The 21,715-nt window shown below is 39.6% G+C and overlaps 1 protein-coding gene across 1 annotated transcript; it reads left to right on the top strand.

Moving 5' to 3' along the window:
* The first annotated feature begins 406 nt into the window (after nucleotides 1-406).
* LOC130458750 (carcinoembryonic antigen-related cell adhesion molecule 1-like) lies at nucleotides 407-19,811 on the top strand. Its single transcript, XM_056825372.1, has 3 exons — nucleotides 407-668; nucleotides 18,805-19,080; nucleotides 19,460-19,811. The coding sequence occupies exons 1-3, from the start codon at nucleotides 659-661 to the stop codon at nucleotides 19,786-19,788; spliced, it is 615 nt and encodes a 204-aa protein (XP_056681350.1). The 5' UTR covers nucleotides 407-658; the 3' UTR covers nucleotides 19,789-19,811.
* The last annotated feature ends 1,904 nt before the right edge of the window (nucleotides 19,812-21,715 follow it).

The raw sequence follows: 21,715 nt of genomic DNA, 5'->3' as shown, positions 1-21,715 counted from the left end.
CCATTTTATAGCAATAGGAGTGATCCATTCACACTGGATGTTGCCTGTAAGTATATTGCTTCTTCCTATATGGTGCATGCTTATAGCCTGGTGGTGTGTTCCCAGAGGCCAGGCTAATTCAGTCCCTTCTCTGAGAACTAAAGAGCTAGGCTCTGATGTTCCCAAAACCCTTCATCTTTAGGGAGCCCAGATTGGCCTTGTCATGTGTTCTGGTGGAGGGTGGCCATCCAGAGTGCTGAACTGGAGAAAGCCCTAAGATCTTCCAAGTTCAGATCCAAACTGTAAAAGTAGAGGAGGAGCTGTGAATTTCCCAGCTCAAAGGAGCATCACAGTGGTCCCTGGTGATGGGTTACAGACTAGGAGATGCCCTTCTTTTCTGCCATAATCTAAATATGGAATCCTTCTTTTTCCCCCAGATGGCCCAGATATTGCCACAATTGACCGTATAAGTGATCAGTTCGCAACCGGGAACAATGTTACCTTGAGCTGTGTTGCTGATTCTAACCCACCAGCACAATTCACTTGGTTACAGAATGGACAATCTGTCAGCAACTCAGCCTCATTTTCTATTATTACATCCCTGAATCATATCGGAAACTATACCTGTATTGCAACTAACTCATTTACTGGCTTGACGCGCACTGCAAACAAGACTCTTATGATCTATGGTGAGTAGCTTGATTGGGCCCCCAACTTTGTGTTGGGCTCTCTCTTTCCCTGGCAGAAATAGACATGGAGAGAAATAGACATAAGTGACATTCTGCCTCCGTGGTCCCATGGCACATTACATTGTGGTAGAAGGAACCTTGAACTCAGAATCATGAAACTTGGATTTAATCATTCCTCCTCTGTCTATTATCTGTGTGGTAAGTGTGTCTCCTCCTTTCACATCCTCAGCTTCTTCATCTGGAAAAGTGCATAATATTTGCTCTGTATATAATAGGATTTTATGTGGGGAAAGTACTTTTTACATGTTAGGCACAAAAATATGTGAATTGTTATTGATATTGTATTATTCTCTTCTGTCCCAGTAGCATACAACCTTCTTTGTGTCCCACCTTCTAGGACTGCAGTTTCAATGACTGCCCCATACTCTTTCCTTCAGTCCCTTTCCCTTGGTGCTGTGAAACCACAGAATATTTCTAGTCTTGGTTGGAATATAAGCTCTGGTCATGCAATGGGGCTGGTCTTGGTCCTCTTTGGCAGGGAAATTCTGGAGATGGAAAGGAGAATGTAAACTTTGTCTGCTTTCACACATAGGGATTCACCATTGCTTCTATATTTTTCCTTTTTGTAGCGTAAAATGCCACATGGAAGCATGTCAGTTATTTAACCTGATTCTGATCTATTGACTTTAGCCTCCAGTAACTGTTTCCACTGTAGAATTCCTGCTGCCCAATTAATTCACTGGTCTGACTTTCCTATGTACAGATGACAGACCCTCCATTCCCATAATCACACTAATGGCAGCAGGACCATAGAGAGGTCATCTCTGGCCTTAGTTTCCTTTTATTTCATGCAGCTTTATTGTTATAATTCTTAGGGGTATCCCAGCTTCCTGTCTCTGACTCTGGGTATATTCTGAATGGAGAGCAGGGGGAGAAATAGAATTTTGATGTGTGGAAGTGACCTCTGGAAAGTCAGATACCAACAGCATATACTTTACAGGAGGGATGACTTTTTATTGGGCTAAATCTATACATAAGGATGCTTAAAGCACACTTTTTAATTTAGCATATAATTATCTGTGTATCTTTTTTTTTTTTGGTTAACTATTAAAGCTTCCTCAGAGGGGAGAGAAGCTTTAAGGTAGGAAGATAGAGATAGGATAGAAATTTTAGATACCACAAGGGGGATGACGGAGTCAAATTAGAGATATGAGGTGGCAGGAATGAGTCTTTATTAATTTTCCATGAGCCACAGCTAAGCTCTGATCAAAGGACCCTTCCAAAGGCTTTTACCAGGCCAGAGATCCACATTTAATCCCACACAGGTCAGAGAGATGACAGAGAGATAGAGAAGATTTAAAGATGGACCTTGGCCAGAGGCCAAGTCCTGCCAGGACAGCCATCAGCTAGCCTGAAAGAGAGAGAGAGAGGCAGAGCTTGCTGGGCTATATATAATCTTTGATATGCAAATATACACAGTACACAGGGATGATGATCATTGGTTAATGACAAGGTATAGGTGTGGTTTCTCTTAACCAGGTGAGCACAAAGAAACCTGTGTTCCCACATAACCTGGGGGAAGCTGGGGTCAAGGGTCAGAGGCTTTCCCAGCCATGTGCAATACTTAGCATGCTCAAGACTGAGCATGCTCTCTTCTAAGGCAATCTGTACATACTGACTGTTCCCCTTGCCCATAGCTAGGGGTGGACTGCTACAACTATTTCCCAATTACCTTTTGACCTGGTTCAGGCAGCACCTGGCAATGTTGCAGTCTATGTATTTGACACCTGTGTTTGAAAGGAACTTTTTCTTAATTTACTTTTTCCAATTAATCACAATCTATTTTCTGTTCCCCTTCTACCTTCTACCACTAATGAAAAAGAATATGTTTGGGACATGTATGGATTGTGTCTGCCTATAGCCACAAATTAATATATTCTTAGTTGGACACCTGAAAAGGAGAGTTAGAAACTGAGGAAAAATGGGTAAAGGGGATATAGAGAAAGAGGGAATATAATAAAGGAAGAAAGAATCAGAGCCAGGAATTAAAGAGCTTGGGATCCAGCCTGTGTGCTCCTCTGATGATGGGAGAGAGAGAGAGAGAGAAAGAGAGAGAGAGAGAGAGAGAGAGAGAGAGAGAGAGAGAGAGAGAGAGAGAGAGAGAGAAAGAGAGAGAGAGAGTGAACTACATATTTCCTCAATCTTTTACTGGAGGATCAAGCAATGGGGAATGGGAGGTAGCTAATGTTCATGTGACATGGCATAAGACTTAATATCGGCTCACCTGAAAACTACAAGATCAAAGAGGAGTAGATTAACTCAGCATATGACCTTGTATGGAATCTGGTCTGGCAAGGTGGGAACTAGGACAATGTGGCAGCCTACCCAGGAATTCTTCTGACCTTTGGGATGTAGATTTGAAGACTAGTCAAAATTAATAGAGTACCTATTAAATACAATGATCAAGAACTAATATATCTGTGAATATGATACCTGAGCACATAGGTTGCAATATTAATATATTAGTAATTCTTTCAAGATTAAAATACTCATGTGGACATATCAAGGTAAAGTAATTCTCAATCTCAATAAATATCTGTTGCAACTTACAGCCTGAGTCCATCCTATTTCTGAATTGAGGCAGCTGATTTCATAGCAAGTCTGTAGCTTTTTGTAGGAAGTGAGTAACTTATTATCATGGGTCTTCTGCAGTCCTTGTCAGCCACTGCATTGATCAGAGGTCCCAAGTTTTTCAAAGTTCTTTGACTTCACAACACTATCGTTATTGTATAAATTACCTTCTTGTTCTACTCACTTCATTCTGCATCAGTTCAGACAAATCTTCTGAAGTTTCTGTTCTTGAACTCATTCCGTTCAATGTTCCTATGAGTGACTTGGCTCAAATGAAATAATATCTTTAAAGACCTTAGTAAATGGTGACCATTAATGTTCTAGTAATTCTGTAGACAAGCAGAAAGCATAATTTTGGACCTGGAAGGAAAATATAGAGAAAGAAAAAATTGGCATGATAGGGATGGTAAAAACAGATAGGATGTAGAAGTAGTTCAGGAAGCTGGTACAGTAGGTGGAATGTGATAATATGAATATTATTGGGAATTGATATCAGGTCCTATCCTGGAATACAAAATGTCAAAATCACAAAAAAAAATCGACCTCGATGGGGCAGTTACTAGTATACATGTCATAGAAAAAAGTTAAATTAATGGGGCATGTTTGATTTAAAAAAAGGGGAAATTGGATACAGATCATTAATCCCAAGTTAGATTTCATAAAGAGATCTTGGGGATGATTGAGAGAACCACAAAGTTATTATCTGTAGGAAAGGTAATAGAGTAGTTGAAAAAACATAATGCAAACTTTATTTTAACCCTTACCTATCAGACGTAGGATCAATACTATGCAATGGAAGTTAAGTGAGTGGCCCAGGGTCATATAGCTAGGAATTATTTGAGGTCAGATTTGATCCCAGAACCTCTGATCTCTAGGCCTGGCTCTCAATCCACTGAGCTACACAACTACCCCAACCACTAATGCCATCTTAAGAGAAGCATGTCCATTTCCAAGAATAAGGAGATAGCTGCCCTTCTGTACTATCAGATGGCACTTTTACTATTGTATTTGGTTCTAGATGACACATTTTACAAGGGGCAACAGTGAACTGGGGAGTGTTCAGCCAGATTGCTGAGGGTTTGGGAGTCTCTGAAGATCAATTGAGGAACTACATATTAGAAAAAGGAATAGAAAGCTTTGGGGAGAGGCCTGATAGCAATATTCTGGACTCTTACATGGAAGAGGATTTAGAAGTGTTCTGTGTGGCCACAGAGGGCTGAACTAGAATCATAGAGGCAAATGATGATGGAAAGCAAAACCCTTATGTGTGAGGAGAAATTGTTAACAAGTAATTATAGAGTCATGTACAACTCTTCCTGACTCCATTTCTTAGCAGAGATGCTGGAGGGGTTTGCACTCCTTGTCTAGCTCATTTTACAGATGAGAAAACTGAGGCAAAGATGGTGAAGTGACTTTCCCAGGGTCACACATCTATTGAGTGTCTGAGACCAGATTTGAACTCAGAAAGATGAGTTTTTTGACTCCAGACTCCATCCACAATATTTCCTAGCTGTAATTTAATCATTAATTAGAGCTTAATCCCCAAACCTGGCTCTATTTGGGGAAAAAAGCAAAAGTTCAGCTTGCTTCCCTCCCCCAATACTTAACCATTTCTCACCAATCCAAAGTTTTCTGCAGTGCGGTTGTAGCTTTGATCAGTCTTGATTACTGGTTCTGGTCAACATCTTGGTGTATTTTAGCCAATCTAAATAAACTATAATAACTTACTTAAGAATAGTTTAGGAAGAGTTAAATGTAAAGAGACTGAACAAAATGATAATACATGTCAAACTGGAAAGAGTGAGAGAGAGAGAGAGAGAGAGAGAGAGAGAGAGAGAGAGAGAGAGAGAGAGAGAGAGAGAGAGAAGAGCAGGAGCAATTCCTTGGATTAACAAGGGGGCAGTTTCTGTCGGATCAGTTTCCCTTCTCCTTGGTTTCAACTTCCTTTCTCTGAGGGTTTCTCAATACCAGTCAATCTCAATGATAAATGACCTACAGGTCAGTGATTGATGATATCAAACAAAAACACATAATCTGGAGGGAAATTCCTTTTAACACTAATATCTCTTGATCTTTCTTCCATTTTCCCCTCTCTTTACCAATACTACTACTACTACTACAACTACAACAACAACAACAACAACTACTACTACTACTACTACTACTACTACTACTACTACTACTACTACTACTACTACAGCTCCAAACAATTTCTCAAATTAAAATATTACATAACCTAGTGTAGGAAAAAGACTCCTGAGAAAGATCCAACACTCCATAGGCTAGCTGAGTAGGAGAATAATAGTGTATATGGCTGAAGGACTAACTTTGAGGTAGTTGCATGTCAGTGATGAGGCTTGATGAGGGAGGGGGAAAGAAACCCTGGTGCCTGGGAAGTAATCTTATATTTTAAGAAGCTCCAAAGACAACTCTTCTCTAAGTATCCCTTCTTTCTCAAGTAACTCAATTGCTCTGATTGAGACCTTAGTCAAATCATATCTGATACTTATTCAGGGACAACTACCATGTCCTTACAAAGTACAAATCGTTAGTATCCAATCCCTGCAAATAAATTTAAGAACCAACAGAGTTAGCCACCAGTGTGTTCTCCTAGTGGCTCCTTTGTTCTGAAAGACTTCTCCAATCTCCATTTCTGTATCTTTTCCAAATTTGGAGGCATGGACTTCCAAGGGCCAGGTTCCTCCTTTACCTAACTTATGAAAGGCACCTGGGATTCTTCCCTCCCAGTCCTAGAGAGAAAGCCTTGCCCTATTCTGAGCCACAGAGTGGCAAGAGCCATCCAGCCCAATCTGGCCAATTCAGACTTGCAGAAGAGGACTTGTTTCCCAGGAGTCATATTCTCACCCATACTTCACCACCTTGTTTTTGGCACTGTATGTGAGATGTGGGTGTCTTCCTTTGGTGAGTTTTCCTGCTACTAAGGAATCTCAATAAAGAGAAATCAGAAACACATGAAGAGTTTATGAATTAGGAGAAGTCTGAAATAGACTAATAAGGCACCTCTCCATGCCAGTCATCTAGTGCTAAAGTTGCTGGATCATGCAGGAATTGGAACATTGAGGAAGCATTTCCTTTCGAGAATGGTGGTAATTCTCCAGTTCTCAGGTCTCTCCCACAGCTTTCTCCTTTTAATGGTTTCTCTTTTTCTCACAACAAGATGAAAGGGCTCAGTGAATAGAGGGGACAGGCCTGGAGTCAGAAGGACCTAGCTTCAAATCTGTCCTTAGTCACTTTGTATCTCTGTTACCCTGGGCATTCCACTTACCCCCAAATCCCAAGCCCTTATGCTATTCTGCTTTAGAAACAATATTTAATATATATTCTAAAACAGAATTTAAGGGATTTTTTTTAATGTGAGACCCCTGGGCCCCAGAGCAAGAAATGAGGAAGAGGATGATGTGCACTTCCTCTACCCACTTTACAAGACAGATATTCTACATTTGCTCTTTTTCTCCATAAAAATTTTCCAGGGTCAAGATGGTTTTTTTTGTTAACTCCTTTTGCCCCTTTAGGATTGGTATTCTTGTATGTTGGTGGTCATTGGTTTCTTAGCTTCTGTCTCAAGGGCTTTGCCTTGTGAGTATCTTTCCTTCCCTTTCTGAGGATTGAATGAGGGCAGGTAGATCTCTGTTGTTTTTTTTTTTATGTGTAGTTCCTGCTTCAAAGCATTTTTTCCTAAGGCTATCTTCCTCAGCTGTTGCTTCTTGTATTTTCAACTGCAACATGGGTTTTGCACTAAGTTCATCATCCTCAACTCTGCTTTGGCTACCCTTTTGGCTGCCCCTTTGCTTCCCCTGCTGCAAGGACTGTGTTATTTAGCTTTGAGTCTCACTGCCAAGGCCAGCCACAGCCCTCAGGGGTATTCTGTGGTGCTCTCAGTCTTCCCCTGAGACTTTGGAAATTCTCCTGGCCCTGGCATTAACTGTGGTTCAGTATTTGATGTGGGGGAAAGTGTGGTCAACTAGTGCTTTGATTTGAGCAGTTTCTTTTCTTTATGGCAAAGGAATCCTCACTCACTGCCTACCTTTCACACTGTGACCAGTGGGAGAGTGCCTTTATTTCTCTGGTTCTGATTTTTGTCCTTTTGAGATGCTTTGTTTTTTGTTTTTTTTAACCCTTACCTTCCGTCTTGGAGTCAATACTGTGTATTGGCTCCAAGGCAGAAGAGTGGTAAGGGCTAGGCAATGGGGGTCAAGTGACTTGCCCAGGGTCACACAGCTGGGAAGTGTCTGAGGCCAGATTTGAACCTAGGACCTCCCGTCTCTAGGCATGGCTCTCAATTCACTGAGCTACCCAGCTGCCCCCTTGAGATGCTTTGTAATGATTGGTTAGAAGGAGATTCAGAGAAGCTCCTGCTATGCTGCCATCTTGGCTCTTCCCCTGTTGGTTTCTAACTGCTTCCCCTCTGGTTCTCCTGGTCATTCCCACTTCAATGGCTCACCTATTGAGATCAGCTTTATCCCTTACCCCCAGGGAATTGACCTAAACTGAGTAATCTTCTATGCACAGAGAAATGAAATGATACTAATTACAAGAGTTTCCAGATGCCCAGCATTTTAAAGTCTACTAAGCACTATAGCATCTCATTGTGTTCTGTAACAGTTAAAAGAGTGGTCTGGTATAAACTGTGGCAGTTAAAAGAGTGGTTGGCTTAAATTGTGACCGCAGAAAATATGGTTTCAGTACAGTGTCTTGATTTAAATCAAATATAAAGTGGTCGCCAGGGAAAAATTCCCATATATGAAATATACCCAAGTCAGCGGGGTTTTATAGAGATTTCAATTAATACAAATGAGGAATTAAAGAAAGGGAGAGAGAGAGAGAGAGAGAGAGAGAGAGAGAGAGAGAGAGAGAGAGAGAGAGAGAGAGAGAGAGAGAGAGAGAGAGAGAGAGAGAGAGAGAGAGAGAAAGGAAATAATGAGAAAAAGGCTAGGCCAGCTTAGGCTAACCTTAAGAGAGATCAGTCAGTCTTTTATCAACTCACCACAAGATCTGTCCAAAGCAAGATTTTAGTGTTCAGAGAGACAACAGTTCAGCTTCAGCTAGCTCAATCAAGTTCAGCCACCATTCAGCCTTTCCCAGTTCAATCTCTCCAGCTGATTCCTTCCAGCTGAATTTCCCCAGAGCCCTTTCTGAGCTCCTTTTAAAAGCGAATTTACTTCTATGTCACCTCCCCTATGTTCTTACAACTACTAATCACTGTAGACGATTTAAAAAGGACAGACCATTCTTAATTCACACCTGAGTAGACTAAACTTTGAGTAATTCACACCTGAGTAAGTTCTCACCTCTTTGCTCCTTGCAAGTTTACAAGTTGTCTGACCTTTATAGGTATTTAGCACCTTTTTGAATTAGATCTAAAAATAGGCACAGCTTAAGGGTTTTTGCCTTACTATAAGTATGGGTTAAGTACTTTTCATTGTTCAGCAAGGAGTTTACAACTTTATCTTCCCCTAAGGCATGCTTAAGTATGGGTGAAGTAGAGTTCCCACTTCCTGATCTAAGTCCCTTCATTGTTTAAAATGGGGAATGGTCTTAACCAAGTGTTCTGAAGTAGGGTCTGAGAATTTTTAAGATTCACAATCCCCCCTGATGATCACTGGGTGACTAGTCTCCCCATTGATCATTTAACATAATCATCTTGTAGTCCTAAATGCACTTCTAACTATAGATATATACAATATTCAATTTTCTGAGAGGAAATTAGAGTAGTAAGGGAGGAAATAGAAAGAAAGAAAGCAAAACCAATGTTTTGCTAGGCACAATGACAGAAAGCCAAATTAGGGGCAGTCCCTTTTGTCATAAATGTGTACATTTACAATAAATGTTCAATTAAATTTTAGTTCAATCAACCATATCCAAAGTTCATTCTTGATCTTCTTGATGTAATAATGTATGTTTTTGCATCTTTCTGCAACAGTTCATTCCCTGGATTTAGGAGTTAGCAAGCTTCTTATTGAAGATCTTTTCTAGAACAAAAATCAAAATCTTGGATTTTAAATTAAAATACAGTTCCAAAGCACAAGCATTATCTTCATTTGAATGATAAGGCTGATATGTAGTACTGGATGAATGCCAAGCCCTCCTCCCTCCTTCCCCATCTCCCACATTACTAATCCTATTCTTATCAGTCCACTGGTACATGCATGCATGCATGCATGCATGCATTCATTCATTCATTCATTCATTCATTCATTCATCTAACTGACCTGGGCCACAACTGGCCATTCACCTCTATCCCACAATATTTTTCACCCACTTTCTCAGCAAAAAGTCCCTAGGCTATGGACTTGAGATACAGGAAAATGACTCAGTCCCTGCCCCCCTTCCAGGAGTATGTCCCAAACTAGAGGAACCAAAGGAAGAAAATGACTGAGACAGCCAGTATTGTTCAGAATCACAAAATTTCCCTTTCAGAAAAGGAAAAATTGTTGTTCAGTTATTTCGGACATGTCTGTGTCTTCATGACCCTATTTGGTGTATCTTACCAAAAGTTATGAAGTGTTTTGTTATTCCCTTCTTCAGCTTATTTTACTGATGAGAAAACTGAAGCAAACAGGGTTGATTGTGTACTGAGGATGCCAGGTGTAATGAAGGTTGTTGGTTAAGCACAAAGCATTAGCAATCATGAGAATAATCTGTGATGTGATGCCAGGACCATTATCATTTCGATTATGTGATCTGGGATATCCAATCTTAGGAATTACCTCATTAAGAAGGGCTTTTATTACTTTCTGCCTTTTTTGTTCTTCTGGGCAATGCCTCCAACTATTCAATAAAGGCAACTACAAAAAATTAGGACCCTGTATCTTAAACCTTTTGCAAGATTGTAGGTAGATGATTCTATTTGCCAATTTATCCCAGGACCTCAATGGAATGGAAATCTCAAACTTCCTTCCAAACTCCAAATTCTTTATATTTTTACTTATAACAGTTTTTTAAAATTTTGCATTCCCACCCTCCTACCTGGTCCTGACCCATTGTGAAGACAAAAAATGTGATGTCCTTTGTACATATGAAATTATGTAAAACATATGTACATATTATCCACTTTGTAACAACAACACAAAAGCCAAGAAAAAAGAAATTGAAAGAAGTATTGTTTATACAACATTTAGACACCATCAGATCTTTCTCTGGAGGTAGAGAGTATATTTCTTCATCATAAATCCTTTGAAAATGTCTTAGATCAATGTATTGATCAGGATATCTAAGTCATCAGTCTCTTGTGAAAGATAGGATTAACTCTCCTCTTGTCTATTTTTTTTTTATCTTTTAAAAAAAGTTGCTTTATTTAACTTAAAGAAATAGCACCATATGGAAATTATTTCCATTCAAACATGTTTTTATATTTTTCTACATAATATTTACAAACATGATTTGTAGCCAGTTCTGGAGTAAAACATAACTTGAGTGTGGCGAATGTAAATATTTAGGATTTAAGTCTTATAGCTACTGAAATATTTCATGGAGTTATATTTTAAATTTTATATAGTCAATTTAGAACATTATTTCTTGGTTACAAGAATCATATCCTTTCCCTCTTTCTACTTCCTCCACCCCTTCCTGTAGCTGAAATGCAATTTCACTGTGTTTTATATGTGTTCTTAATCAGAACCTATTCCCATATTGTTGATGTTTGCACTAGGGTGATCATTTAGAGTCTACATGCCCAATCATATCCCCTTCCATCAATGTAATGAAACAATTCTTTTTCTTCTGTGTTTCTGCTCCCACAGTTTTTCCTTCGAATATGGATAGTTTTCTTCCTCATAGATCCCTCCGAGTTGATCAGGATCACTGCATTTGGAACTAATGGAGAAGTCTATTACATTTGATTGTACCACAGTGTATCAGTCTCTGTGTAAAATGTTCTCCTGCTTCTGCTCCTTTCACTCTGCATCAATTCCTGGAGGTCATTCCAGTTCCCATTGAATTCCTCCAGTGTATTATTCCTTTGATCACAATAGTATTCCATCATCAACATATACCACAATTTTTTCAGCCATTCCCCAATTGAAGGGCATCCCCTCATTTTCAAAATTTTTGCCACCACAAAGAGTGCAGCTATGAATATTCTTGTACAAATTTTTTTTTCCATATTATCTCTTTGGGGTATAAACCCAGCAGTGTTATGGCTGGATCAAAGGGCTGACTGTTTTTTAGTGTCCTTTCTGCATATTTCCAAATTGACCTCCAGAAGAGTTGGATCAATTCACAACACCACCAGCAGGGCATTAATGTTCCAATTTTGCCACATCCCCTGCAACATTCATTACTTTCCTTTGCTGTCATGTTAGCCAATCTGCTAGGTGTGAGGTGATACCTCAGAGTTGTTTTGATTTGCATCTCTCTGATTATAAGAGATTTAGAACACTTTTTTTCCTGTGTTTATTAATAGTTTTTATTTTTTATATGAAAATTGCCTATTCATGTCCCTTGCCCATTGATCAATTGGAGAATGGCATGGTTTTTTTGTACAACTTATTTAGCTCTTTATAAATTTGTGTAATTAGATCTTTGTCAGAGGATTTTGTTATGAAGATTTATTCCCCCAATTTGTTGCTTCCATTCTAATTTTGGTTACATTGGTTTTGTTGGCACAAAACCTTTTTAGTATAATATAATAAAAATTATTTACTTTCCATTTGTGATTCTTTCTAACTCTTGCTTTGTCTTAAAATCTTTGCTTTCCCAAAGATTTGATATATACATACTATTTTGTGTTCACCTAATTTACTTATATTTTCCTTCTTTTAACATTCATGTCATTCACCCATTCTGAATTTTCTTGGTTTATGGTTTGAGATGTTGATCCACACCCAATCACTCCCATATTGTCTTCCAATTTTCCCAGCAATTTTTGTCTAAAAATGGATTTTGGTCCTCAAAGCTGGGATCTTTGGGTTTATCATAGACAGTCTTGCTGAGGTCCCTTACCCCAAGTCTATTCCACTGATTCTCCTTTCTGTCTCTTAGCCAGTACCATTTTGCTTTGATGACCCCTGATTTATAGTATTGTTTGAGATCTGCTACTTCTAGGACATCTTCCTCCACATTTTTTTTTTCATTATTTCCCTGGATATCCTTGATCTTTGGTTCTTCCAAACGAACTTTGTGATGTTTTTTCTACTTCAATAAGCAACTTTCTTGGTAGTTCCATGGGTATGGCACTAAATAAGTTTGGGTAGGATTGTCATTTTTATTATGTTAACTCATCCTACTCATGAGCAGTTAATGTTCTTCCAATTATTTAGATCTAGTTTTAATTTTGTGGAAATTGTTTTGTAGTTGTGTTCATACAGTTCTTGTGTTTGCTTTGGCAGATAGATTCCTACATATTTTATATAGTGTAGGGTGATTTTAAATGGAATTTCTCTTTCTTATTCTTGCTGTTGAGATGTATTGGAAATATATAGAAATGCTGATAACATATGTGGGTTTATTTTGTATCATGTAACTTGGGTAAAATGGTTGATTATTCCCACTAGCCTTTTAATTGATTCTCTATGATACTTTAAGTAGACCATCATATCATCTGCAAAGAGAGATAGCTTGATCTCCTCATTGCCTATTTTAATGCCTTCAATGTCTTTTACTTCTCTAATTGCTACTGCTAGTGTTTCTAGTACAATGTTAAATAGTAGAGGTGATAATGGGCATCCTTATTTCACTTGTGCTCTTATTGGGAATACATCTAGTTTATCTCCATTGCAGATGATGTTGGCTAATGGTTTTAGATATATACTGTTTATTATTTTTAGGAAAGGCCCTTCTATTCCTATACTTTCTAGTGCTTTCAGTTGGAATGAGTGTTTTATTTAGTCAAAGGCTTTTTCTGCATCTGTTGTGATAATCATGTGATTTTTGTTGGTTTGCTTGTTGATATGGTCAATTATGTGGATGATTTTCCTAATATTAATCTGGTATGAATCCCAACTGATCATAATGAATAACCCTCAGGATCAGTTGCTGGAGTCTTTTTGCTAGTATTCTATTTAAGACCTTTGCATCTATGTCCATGAAGGAGATTAGTCTATAGTTTTCTTTCTCTGTTTTTGATGTGCCTGGCTTTGGAATCAGTACCATAATTGTGTCATTAATGGAATTTGGTACAACTCCCTGTTTGTTTATTACATCAAATATTTTGTATAATATTGGGATTAGTTGTTCGTTGTATGTTTGATATAACACACTTATAGAACCATCAGGCCCTGTGGATTTTTTCTTAGGGACATTTGTGATGCCTTGTTCAATTTCTATTTCTAATACAGGATTATTTAAGTATTCCAATTCTTTTTCTGTTTTTGCTTTCACTGGCTTTGGTATCAAAAATATATTTGGATCACAAAAGGAATTTGGTGGGATTCTTTCTTTACCTATTTTTGAAAATTCTTCCCTTCCATCTTGGAATCAATTCTGAGTATTGGTTCAAAGTAAGTTGAGAAGTAAAGGCTAGAAAAAGGGGGATAATGACATGCCCGTGGTCACACATCCAAAGTATCTGAGGCCAGATGTGAACCCTGGTCCTCCTGAATCTAGGCCCTGCTATCTACTGATCACCCCATAGCCCTCATTGCCTAGATTTTTAAGATTGTTTAAATAGCATTGAGATTCATTGTTCCTTCAGTGTGGTAATTCACTGGTATATCAATCTGATCCTGGGGACTTTTTCATAGAGAACTCATTTGTGGTTTCTTCAATGTCTTTTTCTAAGATTGAGTTGTTTAAATATTCTATTTATAATTCTGTTAATCTGAGCAATTAATCTTTTTTGTAAGTATTCATCTATTTTACTTACATTTCAATTTTGCTGGCACATGATTGCTCAAAATAAGTGCTCAAAATTTCCTTAATTTCAACTTCATTGCTAACTCATTCATCCTTTTCATTTTTCCTATTGGTTATAATGTTTTCTTCTATCTTTAATCAAATTAACCAATGCTTCATCTATTTAATTGTATTTATATTTTAAAAACCAGATCCTAGTATTATTTAATTCTGTTTTTTATTTTCTTTTGATTTTATTAAACTCTCTTTTTGATTTTCAAGATTTCCTGTTTAATTGGACATTTCCTGATCTTTCCAGGGAACTGAAGTCAGTTGTATCCAGAGACAGCCCTAGAGAGTTTAAGATGCCCTAGATCACATTATGTGTCAACTGCTACTCTGAAACTTTTTGTACTAATGAGTCCTTCCTGTACTGGTAGTTCCACCTAGTGGACAGAAGGAGACCAATAGCAAGAGAGGAATATCTGAGGCCAGGGATGATTGAGCCAGCCTGATTTCCATCTGATTATAGAGGGGCAAATGTTGGAGCCCTTCCTCACCCAAGAAAGGATTGGGTTGGATGTGAGCCTGTTTATGCGTCTCATAACTGTTGCAGAGTCAGTCCAGGAATCCTCTTCAGATCAGTTTTGCAAAGCATCCCAAATCATTTTTGGAAGAGAAATGAGAAGGGAGTCAAGTCCATTAAAACTGTTTGCTGTTTGGCCTGTGTAGTCAAGGAAAACCCATAGACCAGTTTCCTTGAGATACAGCTTGCTGAAAACTCTCCTCCATCTCTCTTTATCTCTAGACTACCCTATCCCTGATCCCTTTGCTGCCTCTCCATTCTTTTCGGCTCTGTCTTCTTAAATCTTATTTCCTTAATTTTGGGGCTACATCAATCTAGGTCTACCACATCTTCTAAAAACAGAAAAGTAAAGACTTTTTGCTTGAGAAAGGAGTTGGGAAAAAAGGAGGTACAATGAATAACCCTGAAAAGAACAATGAGATCCATATCAGTAAATATTGTGTGAAAGGCAAGCTTGGGGAAGGGAGGGAGACCAGGGGCCTAGAGAAGGTCAAGAAATTGAGGAATCATCTTCATTTTTCTCCCACATTTCTGGAGGCAGACTAGGAGAAATAAGAGTCAGAGGCCACACAATCCTACTCGCCTATCTTTCTAACAAAATATAGTAGAGTTCTCAATTAGTCACCAGGATTCCAATCATAATCCCTGCCCCTTCTGAAAAAGAAGCCATTACCTCCTCTGAAGAGCTGATCTGCAGGGGCAGCTGGGTAACTCAGCAAATTGAGAGCCTGGCTGTGGATCAGGAAATCTTGGGTTCAAATCTTGCCTCAGACACTTCTTAGCTGTGTGACCTTGAGCTAGTTACTTAACCCCCATTGCCTGGCCCTTCTGCCTTGGAAACAATACAGAGTATTGATTCTAATGCAGGAGGTAAGGGTTTTAAAAAAGAATTGTTTTGTGATAGACAAGAGATAAAAGGGTACCAGAATGTTGCTGTAAGGAGAAAAGATACTGACACATTAGGAAATAGTCCCTCCCTGATCAATGTAACCACTGAGCATCCCCTGGCAGGGGCATCAAACCCCTTATAACTTGACCAGTCTTTGGAGACATGTCTCCCCTCCTCCTCAAGTCTTTTCTTCTTTGGGCTAAGCATCTCTAGTGCCCTTAATTGGCCCTTCAATAAAATATGTGTGTGCTCATGTCTCTTCTCTATGACTCTCTATTGCCTACAGACTATCCTTGAGTGTTCTTGTTCTGGCATTAAACCTTAGCCCTTCACAAAATGGCAGCAGGCATTACAGATACTTCTGGCCATGCATTGTGTGCTCAGACAGCCTGAGTCTACATTTGGTACCCAGTCTCACACTCTGACTTTCCTTCCTCTGAACCTTTGTTTGGGCTCTTCTTGGGATTTATACACAGCTTTTATATATGGTCTCATTTCATCCAACAACACTAAGAGGGAGAGATTATTTTACCCATTTAACAAATCAGGAGACTGAGACACAGATAGGGACTTGCTAGTAAGTCGCACAACCAGTAACATTTTGAGACAGAATTTGAACTCAGGTCTTTCTCACTCTTAGTCCAACACTAGTCACTATGTCATGTCAGTCACTGGATCCATTGATGCTGCCAAAACACCTTCCAAAAAGTCCTACCATGACCTTCATGCTCAGGAGCATGCTCACTGTTTCTTCATATTCTCCCCCCACTACAAAAGGTGGCTAGCTGACCTCAGATTTGTCACTGTCCTGGTCAGTCTCACTTGGCTTTACTGGATACAAATGGGAGGCTCATTCTTCCTCACCTTAAACTTCCCAGTGGAGACCCAGGGATGGAGTGCAAGCTCTACCAAAATAACAAGGAGAAAGGTCAAGGAAGCTGAAATATTTCTCACTTATACCTGTAAAATTGGAAATTAATTTTAAGACAGCTGGCCATGGATGACCCAGGAAGGAAGCCTGTTGATCCTGGATGTGCCCCAGGGATTGCTCTGGCACACTGTGAATCTTAAAAATTCTCAGACCCTACTTCATAACACTTGGTTAAGACCATTCCCCATTTTAATAATGAAGGGACTTAGTCAGGAATGTGAGAACTCTACTCCACTCATACTTAAGCATATTTTAGAGGAAGATAAAGTTGTAAACTCTTTACTGAACAATAAATAAGTACTTAACTCATACTTATAGTGAAACAAAAGCCTTAAGCTAAGTCCATCTTTAGGAAGGTGCTAAGTACCTATGAAGGTCAGGCAACTTGCCAACTTGTAAGGGACAAGCCTTAACAAAAGAGGTATGAGGTTTTAGTCTACTCAGGTGTGAAATAAGAATGGTTTGTCCTTTGGAAAATGTCTACTGTGATTGGTAGATGTGAGAACTTAGGGGAGGTGACATAGGAGAAAATTCTCTTTAAAAGGAAATCAGAAGCTGAGAGAAAAACTCTCTCTGAGGACCTCTCTCTGAAGAGGTTTCATATGGCCAAAGATGAATGGGAGAGAGGCAGCTTGCCAGAGCTGCCTTGAAGGGCTTGGTGGCTGAACTTAGATGGAGATTGAGCTGGCCAAAGGTGAACTGGTATCTCTCTGAACACTAGAGTCTTGCTTGGGACAAATCTTGTGGTGAGTGTAAAGATTAAAATTTAGGGGAGATGGGGAGACTGAGGCAGGTAGAAATTAGTTTCTCTCTGCAAGAAGTATTATATTTTTTAAAGGTTTATTAAAGGATTAAAGATTAAAGAATATACAAGTAAGAAACATGTGCCTAGGCCAGAGGCCTAGACAAAATAACCTCACATCACGCAAGAGACGCTCCTGCTGCAAAACGGAAGTCCAAAAGCCCCAAGCCCCCCTCAAAAGCTTTTGAATCAGCTTAAATCCCTTCTTGATCTCGGCCCAGGTGAGATTACAAGGCATTCTGGGGAAGTGGAGGAAAGGCTCGTGGGGATTGTAGTCCTGTATCTGAGTCTATTTTTTACATGAGTGATAAAAGACTGACTGATCTCTCTCTTAAGGCTTAAAAGCCTAGGCTGGCCTAAGCTGGCCTATCTCTTTTCTCATTGTTTCCTCTTATTCTCTCTCTTTCATTAATTCCTTATTTGTATTAATTAAAATCTCCATAAAACCCAGCTGACTTGGTTATATTTAATATGTGGGAATTTTTCCCGGGTGACCACTATATTTTTGATTTGAAAACATATCTTTGAGGTCACAGTTTAAGGCAACCACTCTTTTATCTGTAACAGTTTATGCCAAACTCCTTTAATTATTACAACACATACCTCTCTCAGTGAGGTATTTTAACTTCCAACTAGAGATCAGGAAAGGTCTCTCCTTGGACCATAAAGGCTCAGGGAAATTTAGTCCCCATTAGCTTAGATTCCCAGCATAAAACCTCATATGAGCTTGAAGATCACCTTCAACATTCTCATTCTCATCCTGTAGGGCAGGAAACACCAAAGGAAAGTAAAGATCCCAAAGCAGGGAATTCTAGAATCTTCTGTAAAGGGTATGGACATCCTGGGGGCAAATCATGTCCTATGCTCTAGAGATGCTATTGTGGGTTCAATATATCCAGACTTGAAACAGGTCTCACCTGACTCCCAGCCAGAGGCTCATCCTTTTGTATCCTGATAAGAACTGATCTATTCCCACTCTCTGCCTTTCCTTTTCTTTCCTCGACAGAGTTAAAGTAATGTTTCCCTTTCTGAGCACAATCTCCCCATGGCCTGACTTTAGTCTATCCACACCACCGGCTCCCAATATCCTTATCAAGCTGTCAAGGTAAGGGACCCTGGCTTCTGGAAGTCCAGGCCAAGGAATCATAAACTCTTGGTGGTTCTGCCAAGTTAGAAAGGCCTCAAATCCAAGCCCAGGTGCTAGATGAAGTGGTCTATCATCCCCAGACCAGCTTGCCTCAGACCAGAAAGACTGAGCACCAGGGGCTTGGACTCCATGTGAATGTCTTTGTCAGTCACAGAACTGAAGAAGAACTTTTCTTAAGGCCTGGAGGAGATGAGATCTGCACCATAGAAAGGGGTGTCTTTGCCTTTGAAATCACAGGTTTTTAGTCTCTGGCTCCCAGCCTTGCCAAGGTCTTAGACAGGCCACTTCCAAACCACTTATAAGGTTATAAGATAAGAAAAAGTACGAATACAGTCATTTTCTGTCTATTCCCTGCACAGCACCACTGTCCAAACCTACCATCATCACCTCCAACAATACTGCAGTGGAGACCAAGGACTTCTCAATTACATGCAATGCTACGGGTCAAATTCACGCTTACCGGTGGTTCATAAATGGACTTGCCCTAGGTGGTAACAGGATACAGCTGTCGCCGGATAAGAGGACACTCACTATCCACAGTCTCAGAAGAACGGAAAACAAAGGGCCCTATGTGTGTGAAATCGAGAACCCATTGTTTAGGAAAAGGAGTAATCCATTCACACTGAATGTTACCTGTGAGTATATTGCTTCTTCCTATATGGTGCCTTCTTATAGCCTGGTGGTGTGTTCCCAGAGGCCCAGGCTAATTCAGTCCCTTCTCTGAGAGCTAAAGAGGTAGGCTCTGAGGTTCCCAACCCCCTTCATCTTTAGGGAGCCCAAATTGGCCTTGCTATGTGTTCTGGTTGAGGGTGGCCAGCCAGGGTGCTGAACTGGAGAAAGCCCTAAGATCTTCCAAGTTCAGATCCACACTGGAAAAGTAGAAGATGAGTTGTGAATTTCCCAGCTCAAAGGAGGATCAGGGAGACACAGTGGTTCTTGGTGATGGGTTATAGACTAGGAGATGCCCCCTTATTTCTGCCATAATCTCAATATGGAATCCTTTTTTTCTTCCAGATGGACCAGATAACGCCACAATTGTACATTCAGCCAATGAGTACCCTACTGGGGCAAATATTACCTTGAGCTGTGTTGCTGATTCTAACCCAGCAGCACAATTCACTTGGTTACACAATGGACAAACTGTCAGCAACTCAGCCACATTTTCTGTTATTGCATCCCTGAATCATGCTGGCACTTATACCTGTACTGCATCTAACTCATTCACTGGTTTGACGCGTACTGCAACCAAGAATATTATAATCTATGGTGAGTATCTGGATTGGGCCCCCAACTTTGTGTGGGGCTCTCTCTTTCCCTGGCATGACAGAAATAGACAAAAGTGACTCTCTCCCCCCCCCCCCGGTCCCATGGCACAGTGCATTGTGGTAGAAAAAGCCCTGAGCTCAGAATCATAAAACTTGGATAGAATCCTTTCTTTTCTGTCTACTCTCTGTGTAGTAAATGACTCCTCCTTTTGAGGCCTCAGTTTCTTTATCTGGAAAAATGAATTACATTTTCTCTGTATATAATAGCATTCTATGAGTAAAGGTCCTTTTTATATGGTAGGTATAAAAAGCATGTGAGTTGTCTTCATCATCCTTGTTATTGTTATTGTATTATTCTCTTCTGTCCTAGTGATATACAACCTTCTTCATCTCCCAAATTCTAGGACCGCAGGTTCAATGACTGCCCAATACTCTTTCCTTCAATCCCTTTCCCTTGGTGCTGTGGAACCACGGATTATTTCTAGTCTTGGTTGGAGTATAAGCTATGGTCATGCAATGGGGCTGGCCTTGATTCCCCTTGGTAGGGAAATTCTGGAGATGGAAAGGAAGATATAAACATTGTCTCCTTTCACACAAAGAGATTCACCATTGGACATATATTTTCCTCTTTGTGGCATTAAATGCCACATGGAAGCATGTCTCTTGTGAAGCCTGGTTCTGATCTATTGGCTTTAGCATTCAGTAGCTGGATCCACTGTAGAATTCCTGCTGCCCAATTAATTCACTGGTCTGACTTTCCTATGTACAGATGACAGACCCTCCATTCCCATAATCACATTAATGTACAGCAGGACCATAGAGAGATCATCTCTGGCCTTAGTTTCCTTTTATTTCATGTAGTTTTATTGTTACAAACCTTAGGGGTATCCCAACTTCCTGTCCCTGCCTCTAGGAATGTTCTGAATGGAGAGCAGGGGGGAGAGATAGAATTGTGAAGTGGGGAAGTGACCTTGGGGAAGTCAGACACCAACAGGATATACTTCAGAGGTGGAATGATTTTTTATTGGCCTCAATCTGTACATGAGGATGATGAAAGCGCACATTTTAAATGATCATATAATTATCTCTGTGTCATTTTCTTTTGTTAACTATTTTCCAATTACCTTTTCCCCTGGTTCATGCAGCACCTGAGAATGTTGCAGGTTATGTATTTGACACCTGTGGTTGAAAAGAGCTTTTTCTTAATTTATTTTTTTCCAATTAACTAAAATCTATTTTCTGTCCCCCTTCTACCTTCTACCAGTAATGAAATCTAAAATCTTTGGGACAGGTATGAGTTGTGCCTGCCTGTAACCACAAATTAATATATTCCTAGCTGGACACCTGAGAAGGAGAGTTAGAAACTGAGAGAAAATGGGTGAAGGGGATATAGAGAAAGAGGAAATAGAACAAAGGAAGAGAGACTCAGAGACAAGGCTTCAAGAGCTTGGGATCCAGCCTGTGTGCTCCTCTGATGGTGGTAGAGAGAAAGAGAGAGTGAACTATATATGTCCTCAATCTTTTATTGGAGGATCAAGGAATGGGGAATGGAGGTAGCTAATGATCATTTTACAAGGCACAAGACTTAACATTGGTTCAACTGACTACCACAAGATCAAATAGGAGGGGTTTATTCAAACATGTGACCTGGTATGGAATCTGGTCAGACAAGGTGTGAACTAGGACCCTATGGCAGCTTACCCGGGAATTCTTCTTATTTTTGGACTGTAGATTTGGAGAGTAGTCAGAATTAATACAGTACCTATTAAATGCAATGATCAAGACTAATAAGCCTATGAATCCGGTACATCAGCACATAAGTTGCAATATTTATATATTAATAATTGTTTCAAGATTAAAATACATGTATGATGCCGCATGGACAATCAAGGAAAAATAATTTCAGAGCTCAAAAAATATGTGTTGCAACTTACACCCTCAGTCCATCCCATTTCTGAAGAGAGGCAGCTGATTTCATAGGAAGTCTATAGCTTTTTGTTGAAAG

This window comes from Monodelphis domestica, chromosome 4, assembly GCF_027887165.1.
Source record: "Monodelphis domestica isolate mMonDom1 chromosome 4, mMonDom1.pri, whole genome shotgun sequence".
NCBI lineage: Eukaryota > Metazoa > Chordata > Mammalia > Didelphimorphia > Didelphidae > Monodelphis > Monodelphis domestica.
This window is presented reverse-complemented; position numbering and strand designations above follow the sequence as displayed.